Source organism: Solea solea, chromosome 17 (assembly GCF_958295425.1).
Source record: "Solea solea chromosome 17, fSolSol10.1, whole genome shotgun sequence".
In the NCBI taxonomy this organism is placed as follows: domain Eukaryota; kingdom Metazoa; phylum Chordata; class Actinopteri; order Pleuronectiformes; family Soleidae; genus Solea; species Solea solea.
Window position 1 is genome coordinate 11,780,289 of NC_081150.1, and position 12,954 is coordinate 11,793,242.

At 40.6% G+C, this 12,954-nt stretch overlaps 2 protein-coding genes and 1 long non-coding RNA gene across 3 annotated transcripts in view; 2 read left to right on the forward strand and 1 right to left on the reverse strand.

Annotated features, from left to right (window-relative positions):
• Positions 1-12: 12 nt before the first annotated feature.
• ak9 (adenylate kinase 9) lies at positions 13-10,680 on the reverse strand. The gene is made up of 37 exons (XM_058614015.1): positions 10,420-10,680; positions 10,226-10,323; positions 9,997-10,060; positions 9,870-9,922; positions 9,617-9,713; positions 9,363-9,475; positions 9,133-9,270; positions 8,837-8,959; positions 8,384-8,458; positions 8,197-8,298; positions 7,939-8,078; positions 7,521-7,843; positions 7,390-7,410; positions 7,109-7,227; positions 6,870-7,017; positions 6,668-6,764; positions 6,501-6,565; positions 6,340-6,399; positions 6,036-6,230; positions 5,760-5,896; positions 5,421-5,624; positions 5,056-5,337; positions 4,841-4,962; positions 4,052-4,271; positions 3,880-3,942; positions 3,579-3,788; positions 3,215-3,433; positions 2,883-3,099; positions 2,583-2,784; positions 2,341-2,487; positions 2,015-2,232; positions 1,628-1,824; positions 1,311-1,480; positions 857-955; positions 669-771; positions 460-574; positions 13-374 (listed from the first exon to the last, which is right to left on the reverse strand). Exons 2-37 carry the CDS (start codon positions 10,316-10,318, stop codon positions 166-168), a joined length of 5,160 nt encoding a protein of 1,719 aa, XP_058469998.1. The 5' UTR covers positions 10,319-10,323; positions 10,420-10,680; the 3' UTR covers positions 13-165.
• On the forward strand, positions 465-6,042 carry LOC131443927 (uncharacterized). Its single transcript, XR_009233681.1, has 5 exons — positions 465-594; positions 2,379-2,499; positions 2,560-2,692; positions 4,070-4,335; positions 5,817-6,042. It is a non-coding gene; the product is annotated as an uncharacterized LOC131443927 (long non-coding RNA).
• Positions 10,681-10,791: 111 nt separating the features above from the next.
• Positions 10,792-12,954, forward strand: part of fig4a (FIG4 phosphoinositide 5-phosphatase a) — a 33,165-nt gene continuing 31,002 nt past the window's right edge. The window contains 2 exon segments of the mRNA XM_058614163.1: positions 10,792-11,000; positions 11,136-11,242. Of these exon segments, the coding sequence (XP_058470146.1) occupies positions 11,180-11,242 (63 nt within the window). The 5' untranslated portion in view covers positions 10,792-11,000; positions 11,136-11,179.

Consider the following 12,954-nt stretch of genomic DNA (forward strand, 5'->3'; position numbering starts at 1 on the left):
ATCAATTCGATACCAAGTAAATTTTTTTTCAGTTACATTTATTATAAAGTGGTAATTCTCCTGACTGTCTTACATTTAAAGCTAAGCTACACAAAGACAAGAGTGCAAGACCATGCATAAATAATCTTGAAAGCCACAATAATGAAGGATGCTGCGTGCAAACAGCTACAGCACACAGTTGACTTTTGGCAGGTCTTCCAAGGCCAGGAACCTGTTCAATTTGAATTCAAAGTCAATGGGACGCTCTCTGGGAGGCTTGTACTTCCCTCTCATGGTTGAGGTCAGGTAGGGAATGAGGGCACAGTTCTCTTCAAACAAGGCAAGCTTCTTTTTGTACATCTGACGAGTGTAGTCTGTGCTTTTGTGGTTGAAAGCTAAAAAGAAAAAGAAAAAAGTAAAATATATGTACTTTGATAAATGCTGTGAAAAATCTAGTTATCAACCTTGTCTTTTGTTTACCTTTCAGATATAAGGCCACATAGACGAGTGCTGATCGTTTTGTACTGAGAAAGGGATACTTAGGTTTGAGACATCCAACAGCTGTCGTGGCCTTGATGACTGCGACTGCCACACCCTGAAAATACATCAGACCAGGTATCACACAAAATCACCTTTTGGGCATCTCTTAAAATGGTGGTATTCTTGGGGTGTGGTTGAGTGTGTTTGACCTGTTCCAGGTAACCCAGTGTTGGGAGAGAGGTGAGGGGCACAGGCTCACTAAGAGGAGGAACTTTACTAGGCAGGCTCTGGTCCCAGTAGGTCTCAGGAGTCCTTGAGAGACAATGTGTGAAACAAGCTTTGGTGAATTTATATTAAAAACAATGTTACAGTCATGAAATATGCAAAAGTATAATACCTCAAAAACATTTCCTGTTCCTGTTTTGTCTTGAAGATATAAATACGTTCTTTGTATTCCACTGCATATTCCAACTTTCCTTGAACTAGGGCTTCATACCTAAGACCAAATAAGCATTCAAGAATACACAATATTAAATATTGTGAAGAGTTGAGGACAGTAAAAAGAGATGTGACAACTATTTAGTCCTTTTAAGATATTCGCTATGGCTGTGTAAGATGTAGAGTGAATTAATATTTTCCAGTCAGTATTGTTTACATTGTGTTTACATTATGTGCTGACACAATTTACATTAGTTTAGAATCAGGTAAAACCTCTATAATCACTCATCAATTAAAATTAGTTATTTTTACTGTGGAGCTGGAAAAAAACAATAATTAGTGTTTGTAAATGCAGTATCTTGTCTAACAAGTCGGGTAGATTTGAACTTTTAAGAGGATGAATGCTACAGTACCTTTGCTTTCCCTCCAGGTAAGTGACAGGGCAAAAGCCCTTCAACTCGACTTGCTGTGGGAACCTGTCTTTCACTTGTATCTCAGTTAGCTTTTTTGGCAGCAGGTGGGGTTGCGGGAGAGCATGTGGGCAGCCAGGAGGCACAAACTGATCTGGAGTGGACAGGAACTTCTGTCATTGAGAGAACAATACGTTACTGTTAATAAAAATGTAACAATTTTAGTAAAAGCACCATGAACACACAAAATATCTGAAGAGAAGAACATTATGTCACCAAACACTTGATAAGTAATTTTGCTGAAGCTTCTCAACAGTTACCTCAACATGGTCTCCCCCACACATTTTGTAATATTGTCCCCTGTACTGGGCTGCGTGTGTCAAAGCTGCAGTTTCTGAGCGGTCCACTAGGTGGTGATGTAAAGCCAGGCAGACAGGACAGTACAGGCCAAACTCTCCAAGCCGACAGTGCAGCTCCTGTGGTGTGACACACAGCCTGTTGATGCAGGCTGCTTTACCTGGAAAGCAATTAAATGCATTTAAAGGATGACCTGATGTTTGTCATCTAACACTTAAACAACATTTGCATTTATTTTATGTTTTAAATGTGCATTAAAAATAGTAATGCATCCCCTTAGCTTATTTTTAATAGTGTTTGTCTTCAGGTGTAAAAGCCCTGTGGAGCCAATGTCTGATAATGCTACTTACCGCTCCATGCTCTCTCAAGGAAGTTGTGGATATATGTCGTGCTGATACTGACTTCCTTTAAAAGGCTGCTCCATATCCACCATTTGCTCTTTAGGGCATCAAGCACAATCCAGTTCTGATATTGTTGCTGAAAGTATTTCTTCACCTGCTCAACTTCCTGCTTGTAATGAGAGTTACGAATGTGTAGGATCTCAGTGCTGTCGTGCATCAGGTGAGGCCTATAATGAGAGGAGGAACATCAAGCATGATGCATTTGTTTGATATTAACTTTGAAGGTTTCTACAGGGTTGGAGTATCAGTTTGTTATTTGTTGTGTGCTCTCTCACTTGTTGGGTTTCATCTTGTCCAAATGACCTCTTTTCAGCACCTCCACTGTGTCCAGCTCTAGCTCAGTCACTATCATGGGGATGATACTTCGAGAACCAAGGATTTCAGCCTGTTTAAGTGTCATCGGAAAGCCGTCCAACACATACCTGGAGTGCCAAGTAAGGAAATGCAGATAAACCTTATCTTAAAGCAAATTTCACAGCTCAGGATCTTTTCAGGCCTTGAGTGTTCACTGTCTCACCCTCGTGTGATGCAAACCGAGCTCATGAGCGCCACCTCCAGACACTGAATGGCTAGTTCATCTGGCACAACAAGGCCCTGGGAGAGATGCTTTTTCATCTGGACTGCCAGGTCAGTGTGCTCCTGTGTGTCAAGCACCATACGCATAACACTGCCAATGGACAGCCGTGCCACTCCGTATTTCTGAGCAAACATCTGTGCCACTGGAAAGAACCAGGCACATTAAGCAACATGACGAAGATAAGCATACTAGACAGTGGTGACTTCGAGGCGATAATATTGCAGGTGTTGTTTGTCATACCAGAGGTTTTTCCAGATTTGGGCGGTCCAAGGACAGCCATTTTTACAGGGAGGGATGGCTTTGGCTTTGGCTGCCTGAGATACTTCAAAGGGTTCAACATAAATGTCTTGCGGTTTTCCTTCGATGCAAAGAAGTAAATATACTGATTGAAGATCAGTGGATATGTGGTACTGAGCGGCCACTGCAGAGGCTGGATTATGTTTCTCTCTTTGTATAACTGTGGAAGCAAGATGTGTAAGGATAAAGAATAGGTTACTCCTAGGACAGTTATTTATGACAAAAATTAAGACCTCATCTCCCTGATGATGAGGCCATTCCTGAATTACACCTGCCTTGATGGGATCCCAGCAGCCAAAGGCACTGTGGAACTTGTAAGAGGAAAGCAGCAGCTTCTGTGCCAGGCTGTATGAGATTGGTTGACACTTTTGGAAAAGTGACTCCCTGTTAGTCAGCAGAGGTTGCAATTTCTGGAGGAGCTGATGCCGCACATATCGAGGCTTTCGAGATGCACTAATTGAGATGCTGGGTATGTTTTGCTCACTTAAAAGCTCCTGATTATGGACAAGCACAAAGCAGAATATATTAAGTACAGTAAAAACAACGTAAAGCTTTTTTTTTTTTTTTTCTAAAAATGACACAAAGGCAGGAATTGTAAATGTCTAGAGTGTTTTCATGGGTTTGTGTTTGTCTTTGTACCGTTACAATAGCAAGACTGTTTTCATCCGACACAAAGCGCTCCTCTATCTCCATCTCCAGCCTCTCAGTAGCTGCATCCTCAGTCTCCTCACTCTTTGCGTCTTCATTATCCTCCTCTAAAGGAAACTCATCCTCTAGAATGGCCTCTATTTCTTCCTCTATGTTATCTGTAACCTCTTCCTCTTCATTGTCTTCTTCATCCCTGTGAAACTACCAGATTATGTGATAAAGAGTAGAAGGAATAGTTATCCAGTGAAGAGTCAGTGCATAGAATCCCAGTGTTTATGGTGAAACGGCTAACCTTTGCTGATGTAGCACCTTTCTCTGCCATTAGTTCGGCCTTCCTCTTGACAATGTTCTCCTCCTGTACAAAAGTATAACTGATATTCACACATCTGCATTGACTCTTGGAACTAATTGTTCACAGTAAAATTGGCAGAAAAACTTTACTCCCAAACAAATATAGTACTGACCTGTTTTTTCTTACGCAGATCATGAAGGACGTTCAGCTGTGCGTCCTGGTGGTTGCGGTGCTCACGCCACTTTTCCAGGTATGTCGGCAACAGACGTTTCTGAACCTCCGCGACGTCCACTGACATCATCACCACAATGTCAGGGTAAAGCTGTTGCTGCATCATGTACTGCACCTCATCAGGATGATGTGGGAAGCCCTCCAAGATAAAACCAGTGGACCTACAAGATAGAATCTTGAGGTCAGGCGGACACAAAGATAAACACACTACATAACTCTGTGAAGGTATGTAAATAAAAAGACAAAATCCATATATAATAATTCAATTCCATAACCATATTTTTACAATACTACAACCTCAACAAAGGTTAATAAAAAATAAAATATAGTGTATTTCAGTATATAAATGTGACATGGTCTGTATTCAGCAGATTTTAAAGAGATAAATAAATAAAGGGGTTAAAGGAAGTTCAACATTTTCAAAAGAAAATGGTTATATATTTGATTGACATCAGCCACCCCAACTAAAACTAGGGTATTGGATGTTTTTGTGTGTATTATAGAGATGGTGATTATATTGGACAAAGGATGCTGAAGCTGGGGCAAAGGAAAGGGAAAAGAGGACAACCACATAGAAGGTTCACAGATACTGTTAAGGGGACAGTTGGTATAGGAAGAGGACACAAGGTAGAGGATAAGATGGAGGCAAATCCGCTGTGGCGACCCTTAAAGGGAGAAGCTGAAAGAAGAAGAAGAGCTTAATTTGTGCACTGTTTACGGGTACACGCACATGTATGGCTCTTGTTTCCAGTAAGGTGCAATAACCATGTCCAAGACCTGTGGACTGAGTGGATCGCCATTTGATAGATAGGCTTTGATGGCCATTTCCTCATCAGTCAGTACCACTTTTGGCTGTAGACACACAATAAATACACAATCATTTTATGTCAGACAAAATCATAATACACCAACTACTGAAACTGATTTTAGTTTATTGACACTGACCTCAGTGTTGTTCATGTTGGCAGAAGTATCCTCCACAGGCTCCTCCTCTCTGTCCTGCCTCTTGGCCTCCTTAATAAGGGCATTCAGGTGTTTCAGAGACTCCTCTGAGTTATCTACCTCATCAGCATAAAGCACCTGCTTCTTTGTCTTGGCCATGATGAGCATTTGGAGCTGCTCCCTGAACTGAATATGGAAGAGGCTCAGCTGTTGTGCGAGCCACTGACCGTGGGAGGTCTTTCCTGACCCACGAGTGCCGAGGAAAAAGACCCGCAGAGCAGGAGGCTTGGATAGAAAAACAGAATAATATGTGAGAATTTATCTTTTATCTATCCACATCTTCTTTCTGGGCTCATGCCATCTTGTACCTTGAGTGCCTCACTCCTTGCAACAAACTGTGCAGGGTTTTGAAGAAAGGCATCTCTTGCTTCAGTGCTGGAGAAGTAGAAGGTTTTCTCGCGGTACCTGGCTGATATTTCATCTGTACAGGGCTTCAGGACGTTATGGTTTTTTAAGGCCACAGGGCAGAAATGATGAGTATCACCGAGTAACCTCTTGGCTGTTGTGTCCACCTATGGTTTATTGAGAAAGATGAGCTGCAGCAATTTTAACATTTGTTCATATTTCAGCAACTCTGCATCTTAAAAAGTAACACATAATGTCACAGAATGAGGTTGGAAAGTGAAAAGATTCTTCACTTCACTGACTTCATCTTCCTCCTCTGCTGCATCATGATCACTGGTGCTTTCCTCATCTCTCTCTAGCTCTGCTAAGGCTTCAGCATCCTCTGCCTCCTCATCCAGATCCACGGCTGACAGCTCCCAGGGCACGTACGTGAAGGGCTCTGAGGATCACGCATCACGTTAACCACAGACTGATATTTTAGGGATAGACTGGAAAGACGGGGCTTGTCAACTTTTCTGTCTTTGACCTAATTTCCTGAACATGAATAAACTTGATACTTTGAGAATAGCAACACTCACTCTCCATGTGAAGCACCATCTCACAAAGCAAGTCTTCAGGGCTTTTGCCATCAATCTCCAGTTCTGAGTAGGGAACAGTAACAGTGCGCTGCATTTGCTCCCATTCAGACACAAACTGTCGCAGTTCCAGTTTAAAGTCCTTCATCTCTGGGACATCTGGATAACCCAACTCCCAGTGATCAGGTAGTGTCACAGCTTGAGCAGCAGAGGCAGAAGAATATTACATTTGTAAAGTGATTTTGTGCAGAGTGAGAACAATTCGTATTTGTGATCTGGAAAACCACATTTAATAAAAATGTCTCACCTTCGTTTTTGATTATGTCAGAATGTACGGGGCCGCTGGTGCCTGATTGCTCAGGATACTCTGCAAATATAAGCAATGCAAAAAAAAGCAGCTCACTTTTATTTTTACTGGCTTGTGTTTAGCAACAGCTGAAATGCTTCTTATAGACAGACAATACATACCTTCAGTCTCCTCAGCTACTGCCTCTAGATTTGAATGTTCCTCTGAATTGTGCTCATTTTTGCTGCTAAAATGGGGGAAAGAAGCACTAAAGCAACAAATGCAAAATCACCTTTGCTTAGCTATAACAAACTGCAAAAGGTTACAACATAATTGTATCCACACATACAATGCCTCTTTCTCCTTTGCAGACAGTTCGTCCTGCATCCTCTTCATGAGTGCTTTGTCCACACTCTCTCGGTTCATCTCATACATTCTTTTCAAAACTGTTCGACACAGTGAAGTGCAATGGTACATGAGCACTGACAAATGTCCATAAGTTTAAATGAAGCAACAGCTTGTTTGTGATAGTTTGTTTCGGTATCTCCTACCTTGATGTCCACCACTGTCTTTGAGACAAAAAATTATGTCTGGCAGGGTTTCACCTTGAAGTAAGGCATCCATTTGTGAGATGTTTTTGGGAAAGTTGTCAAGCACCCATCCAGTCCTGGCCTCTGCATCTGTGTCTGCATCTTGGATCTGTAACGTCAACCTCGTAAGCGTCACTTGACGTTATGTATGTATATTTTCTTTGGATGAAAAAGCATCATGTTTTAGACCTTTGACTTACCTTTTGTATGCATTTCCCCAGGACCCCAGCATACAGGTCAAAGGGAGATGTACTCAGTTGTTTGGTTTCCTCCAGGGCACTTTGCACCATGGCTTTTACCTCTGGGTGATCCTCTGTCACTGAGTACAATAGAAAAGTAGTACACAACTTCTGATAGGAAATACTAAAAGTCGACACTCAAATTCAGAGACCAATTAGTACATAATTGTACTGAATAATTGAATGAATGAATGAATGAATGAATGAAGACAGAAACGTAAAAATGGAGTTTGTAATTTTACCGTCTGCAGAAGGGCTTTCATCTGATAAAATAAAAACACAAGATTCATTCAAATTTGTCAAATAAAGAAGATGAAAATCTTTCATACAGTTATTATACAGGTGAAAAAAATATATATCAAGCTCAACTTGCCTGAATTCTGTCTGCCACTCTCCTCCATCTTCATTGTGATTGTCTTAATGGCCAGCTGTGTGGTGTCTTCTTCAACTTTGTCAAGCCTCTCCCGTTCAGTCTTAGCCAGAACTGGCTGCACCATTTCCTCCATGTCAACAACCAATGCGTTGTAGTGTTGGGCTAGAAGCTTACACAGGGTACTCTTTCCTGCTAGAGGAGGCCCAATGATGGAAACCCTGCAAGGGGGCCTGGGCATTGGAGGAAGTAAGTACTGTCTAGGGTTTGCGACAAACTTCCGGTAGGCCTCCTGAGATGAGAGGATGTACAGTTTGTCCTGGAAGCTGTGCAGGGGTTGACATGATAGTTAGTTGGCAATTTTGCTTTTGTCTAACTGGACAGTTTTTCACTTAGCTATAGGTAATATAAGATCCCTCACCCTACAGATAATTCAGGCTTGCCAGGTATGACCTGGCCCTCCTTCAGAGCAACAGGACAGGTTTGTCCCCAGCGGCTCCTTCTCCACCTAAAGCCTGGGGCCACTGTCTTGGTGGAAGACATTTTTCTCATTAGGTCCTCCTGGAAATAAAATAACACCAGGATTAAACTACTTGTGACATCACACACTGAGTGGCATTTTCCAAGGTATTCATATAACTGACTGTGTATGAATAAAAAATAGGTATGGATGTCAGACCGTGTCAATATCTTCTGGTAATTCTTCATCATCACTTTGGTGGAGGAGGATGGGGACTGAGGCACGTGTTATTGCCATGGATCCAAGACGGGACATTACCGACTATAGCCGAAACAATTAATTGACAATAATTACTGCTTTTACATGATAAAAATGTTTTATAGTCAGAAAAATATTGTGTCTTTACAGAGTGTAGCTCTTCAGGTTTTTTGTTCCCATCCAGTTCCAACAAATAGAGGGGGTTGTGCTCTGCCATGAAATCCTGTAAATATTTGTTGAGAATTATTTCATTATTTCAGAGTGCCACAAAAACAATTTATTTTCGAGATTTACATTTCAGAAAACAGGTATTTAATGTTCCATGATTCTGCTTTGGCATTCAAAGATTTCCTATATTCAAAGTCAGTAACTTAAAATATAATAATAATAACAACAAATCAATACATTAAGAATGAAAATGTAATCTGGCTCGAATTCTGGTATTAACAGAAAAGTGACTCTGACTTTGCCATAAGCGCTCTTCAAACTGAGTCCACAAATAAAGTTCACACTTTGTTGTGCTGGACAAGGATGAACAAAATTGAAACACTTAGCTCATCTACTCACTGCATCATATTAGGATATACCTGTGGTAACTCACCTCCAGTGGTCTGAGAATAATTTCCTTATACTTGTTGATTCGAGTCATAGCATTGTTGGACAGATTCTCTGATGGACACACCATTTGGTCAACAATGTCCTTTTTGGGTTTCTCTTCAGCAGCCTGCAAGCAAAATAAACCCAAATAATATGATAAGAAAGTACAGTACTTACACTTACTACATAAAATGGAGGACTGCATAAAATATTGATATATTTATGATTGCTGTAAAAACCAAATTATTCTAATAATAAAGACACTAAGGGTTGAATACAGGTGGTTTCCTTAAATCATACCAGCTCCTCTTCATCTTCCACTTCCTCATCCATGTTCTCCTTGATGTTCACCTTCCAATGATCTGTGGTGTGCACCTGCCCTGTCTCTGGATGCTGCTTCAGGCCTGACAACCTCTGGGCCAGGTCCTTGTCTGCACACTTGTAGAAGAGAGTTAGGTTAATAATAATGACACATGGCATTAAAAAAGAGCATGTATTTAATCAATGAAGACAGACAATGTGATGCTTACTTTGATATTAATGATGAAATCGACAGTAAGCTTGAGGTTTTTGATCACCTCAATCTGCTCATGTACTTTCAGACACTCCTCCGACATAAACGGCAGGCAGCTCAGCACATATCCTGAATCACAACACACCAAGACATCAAAAAGGAGTTATGGCGGAGCCCCTACCCTGCTGCTTATAAAAACACCAAAACACATTTTATTTGCATGCATGGTCACTGATCCAAGTAAAGTAAGTTGCAAAATACATGTCTTACCATAGTGCGCCACATCTGGTGAGTTCAGTCTGTCAAGAATCAGCTGCAGCACCTTGTCTTCTGGTATGCTTTTCCCCTCAGATAAGATATTTAAGAGCTAGAATTGTTAGACAAAGGCAAATACAAAACCTTAATCGCAATAGAGAACAGATGGAAACACATCCATCCATCCATCTTCTATTGCTTTATTGTCCACATGAGGGTCGCAGGCACATGGAAACATTGTGATACACAATAATACAGAATTACTCACCTCTTCCCCTTGCTTTGTTTTATTTTTTATGTGTGTGTTGAGCAGATCTGTGTCTGAAATAGTGTAAAAGCAGATGAGGAATGTCATATAAATTGTTGGTAGACAGACAAAGGGAAAAAGGACTTACCATCAATCAAGATACACTTCCAGGACTCTGCAATTATTTTGGCTAAGGTGGACTTGCCAACACCCTGAAGTATAAAATGCACATGTTAATGATGTGACGTCACATGATATTAAAAAGGGTCAAAAGTCACGTTCGACCCACTGGACATGCAGTATTTATGGGTATACTACCTCAAAACCCATTTGGATTATGTTTTATTATTTTTGCTTTAAAGAGAGAGATACATTACCGGTTTTCCAACTACAATGAAGCAGATGGGTTTGGTCTGAAGACTCAGTCTCTCAGCTTCATCTTCTGTTAGGTTGTCCACAAATCCCTTCATTTTAGCTTATTAAACATTAACACAGAGGGAGAATGGAAAGTCACCAACATTTGTAACGCCATTTTAAAGTCATACTCGTTTTTCAGCAGGGGTGTATTTACCGTTTATTCAGGGTTGTCCTCTATCCCGTTTTAAAACTTGTACTATTGTTTTGTTAACTAGTACCGACCACGCTCATCTGTGTAGCATTACTCAACAGAGCCTTGCAAGGTTGACAGTCATTCACGGAAAACGGTTGTCATAGTAACTAACAAACTAAAGAGAGGGGGGTCGTGTTACCTTTTTGATATTTGATACTAGCTGTTTTTATAGTCCTTTTGCAGAAACTGCGTAAGTGAGAACCTGGTATACGTATACGTAATACACGCATTTAGTGTTGTGTTGTGAGCGGCACTTCGATATTTGACAACGTCACACATTTATTAAGCGCATTTTAAGGGTGCTTCGAGCATTTGGTTTCTGCGAGCCACCGTATCAGCTGATGGCAGTTGCAGTATGACAGTCACCTGACTCAAACAAATCCATAGTACACGCTCCTACATGCTAACCGGAGCTACAAGGACTTAATGTCGACTTATTTACGAATACTTAAATATTACATACACGTTTGTAATATGTAGGTTGATGTTTTGAACGCCAGAGAAGATGCAAGCTATTATTTCAGGAGCTAGCTAAACAAGTGGTGAGTAACGTTAGCTATAGAGTTGCAGCTACAAGTTTCACAGTGGGCTTTTCAGTGTTTACGGTGGTTTGTGTACTCTTTTTTGAAATGGAGTGTGAAGGATTAACATGTTATGTTTTGCGTTTACATCTGCAGCTCGTCTGTGGTCTCTGCTGGTTTGGAGAAAAACAGGAATAAAAATGCCTCAGACGGCGGCTGTGATCAGTGGGATCCAGAAGATGGTTCTCTACGAAACCAGAGCTGTACGTTCATTATCACTGACTTATCACCACTCAGTCTGTAAATGAGTTACACAGTTCCATATGGTGCAAGTATAGCAATCAAATATTTAATGTATAACATTCTAATTAGAATGTCTTCTTGTTAGCATGAATATCAAGGTAGTGAAAGATAATCTGCTTTGAATTGCTTCCCCATAAAGTTGCATCCAAATCTGTTCCCCTCTGCAATTGCTGTAGGTGACTGGACTTGCTTGAGTTAAGTTTCAACTTAAAGTCTGTCCCATGCTAGAGGATAATTGGCCAGATTTCACTCCTGATCTGGCCCTTCTGACAGTTGTGAGTGCCTTCAGATTTTAGGATGATTTGAACAGATTATCTGTCCAAATTATCCTGCCGTGTGAGGGGTTAACAGACGCAATGTTAACATCATAGGATGCATCAGAGTCGTTATGATTTCAAATCATAAGTATTGAATATGTTTGATATTTATGACTGAACAGCGATGTGGGCGTGAGCAGAACCCCAATAACCAATGAGAGTGATTTGACCGGGAAAGGGATTCTGCACACTTTTGTTTAGAAGAAGTTGATTCTGTCTTCTGAGCCATGACTTCATCCACAAAGTTCATTGTGTCTGTGAGGCAGACAAGTCCAGTCGCCTACAGCTAATTACAGAAGATGACTATGCCCTGGATGATTTGGAACCTTCACAGGCATCCAGATCTGTTTACTTTTTGAGTTTTTATGTCCATAAACAAACAGATAGGCATAATAGTTTCGGTTGATTAAATTACAACTTTTTGGGTTGAGTTAATACTAAAAAAAGGTAAATTATGTGTAGACATGAGGATGGAACTTGCACATACGTACATTCAAACACTAGATGGCAGTAACAGTGTTTGTGATGATTTGCTGGCCATTGCACAGTTACCGTAATGCCCCTAAAGTCAGTTAGAGGAATTTGCATTACGGTCTAGACAGTCAGTATAATAACATTTTATCCAACAACCTATAAATGTTATGGGTGGACTAGTTTTGTGCCCATTTGGTATAAATGTGTGCAATCTGTTGTGCTTCCCTCTGCCCTACATTATAAAATGTTGTTTTTAAAAATGATTTAAATGACTGACAGAATGATGGTATGATTAATGGCTCTCACCATTAGTCACAAACCTTATAGAAAATAAGATTTAAAAACAATTGTCACAGTTGAGATGTCACAAAGTCTTATCAAACATATGTCTGCTTTTTTTACTGAGCAGTGGATAAACAGCGTGTCTAACTATTGTGGACAAAGAGATCTCCACTGGATACTGGGAAGTGTGGAACAGGACAAAATGGTTGCGGACTGTACTGAAAAATTGATGTTCCAGTTTAACAGTCTTTTAGCTATCTTGCAGCCCAGTATGAGAAAAATAATGACATGAAAGAATACAAAGGAGACACACATCTTAACAGTGCCTTTTGGTGAATTATAGGGATGTGCTCCTCTAATATGTACTGTGGACTGTAGCTAGCTACTCCAATTCTCCCTCAACTCGAAGTTATATGCAATTTGATGCACATCCAGCCTGAAAATTAACATCACAGGTACCTGTTTTGAATTGTGCAGGTTACTGTGTAGTAGAAAATATTGCACGTTATAAGAAAAATGTGAGACTTTAACAGAAACAATGCTGCCTTGTCACAGCATAGATGGATCAGAGATCCAGACTGTGCCAAGTGACAGCTGGT

Excerpts from the sequence above, each read along its gene's own strand:
- ak9 (XM_058614015.1), bottom strand. The coding sequence starts at position 10,318 with ATGAAGGGATTTGTGGACAACCTAACAGAAGATGAAGCTGAGAGACTG. Across the intron at positions 7,411-7,520 it reads GAGTGGCAGACAGAATTCAG|ATGAAAGCCCTTCTGCAGAC; the intron begins GCAAGTTGAGCT and ends TTATTTTATCAG. Across the intron at positions 2,785-2,882 it reads CAAATCTGGAAAAACCTCTG|TGGCACAGATGTTTGCTCAG; the intron begins GTATGACAAACA and ends GGTTCTTTCCAG.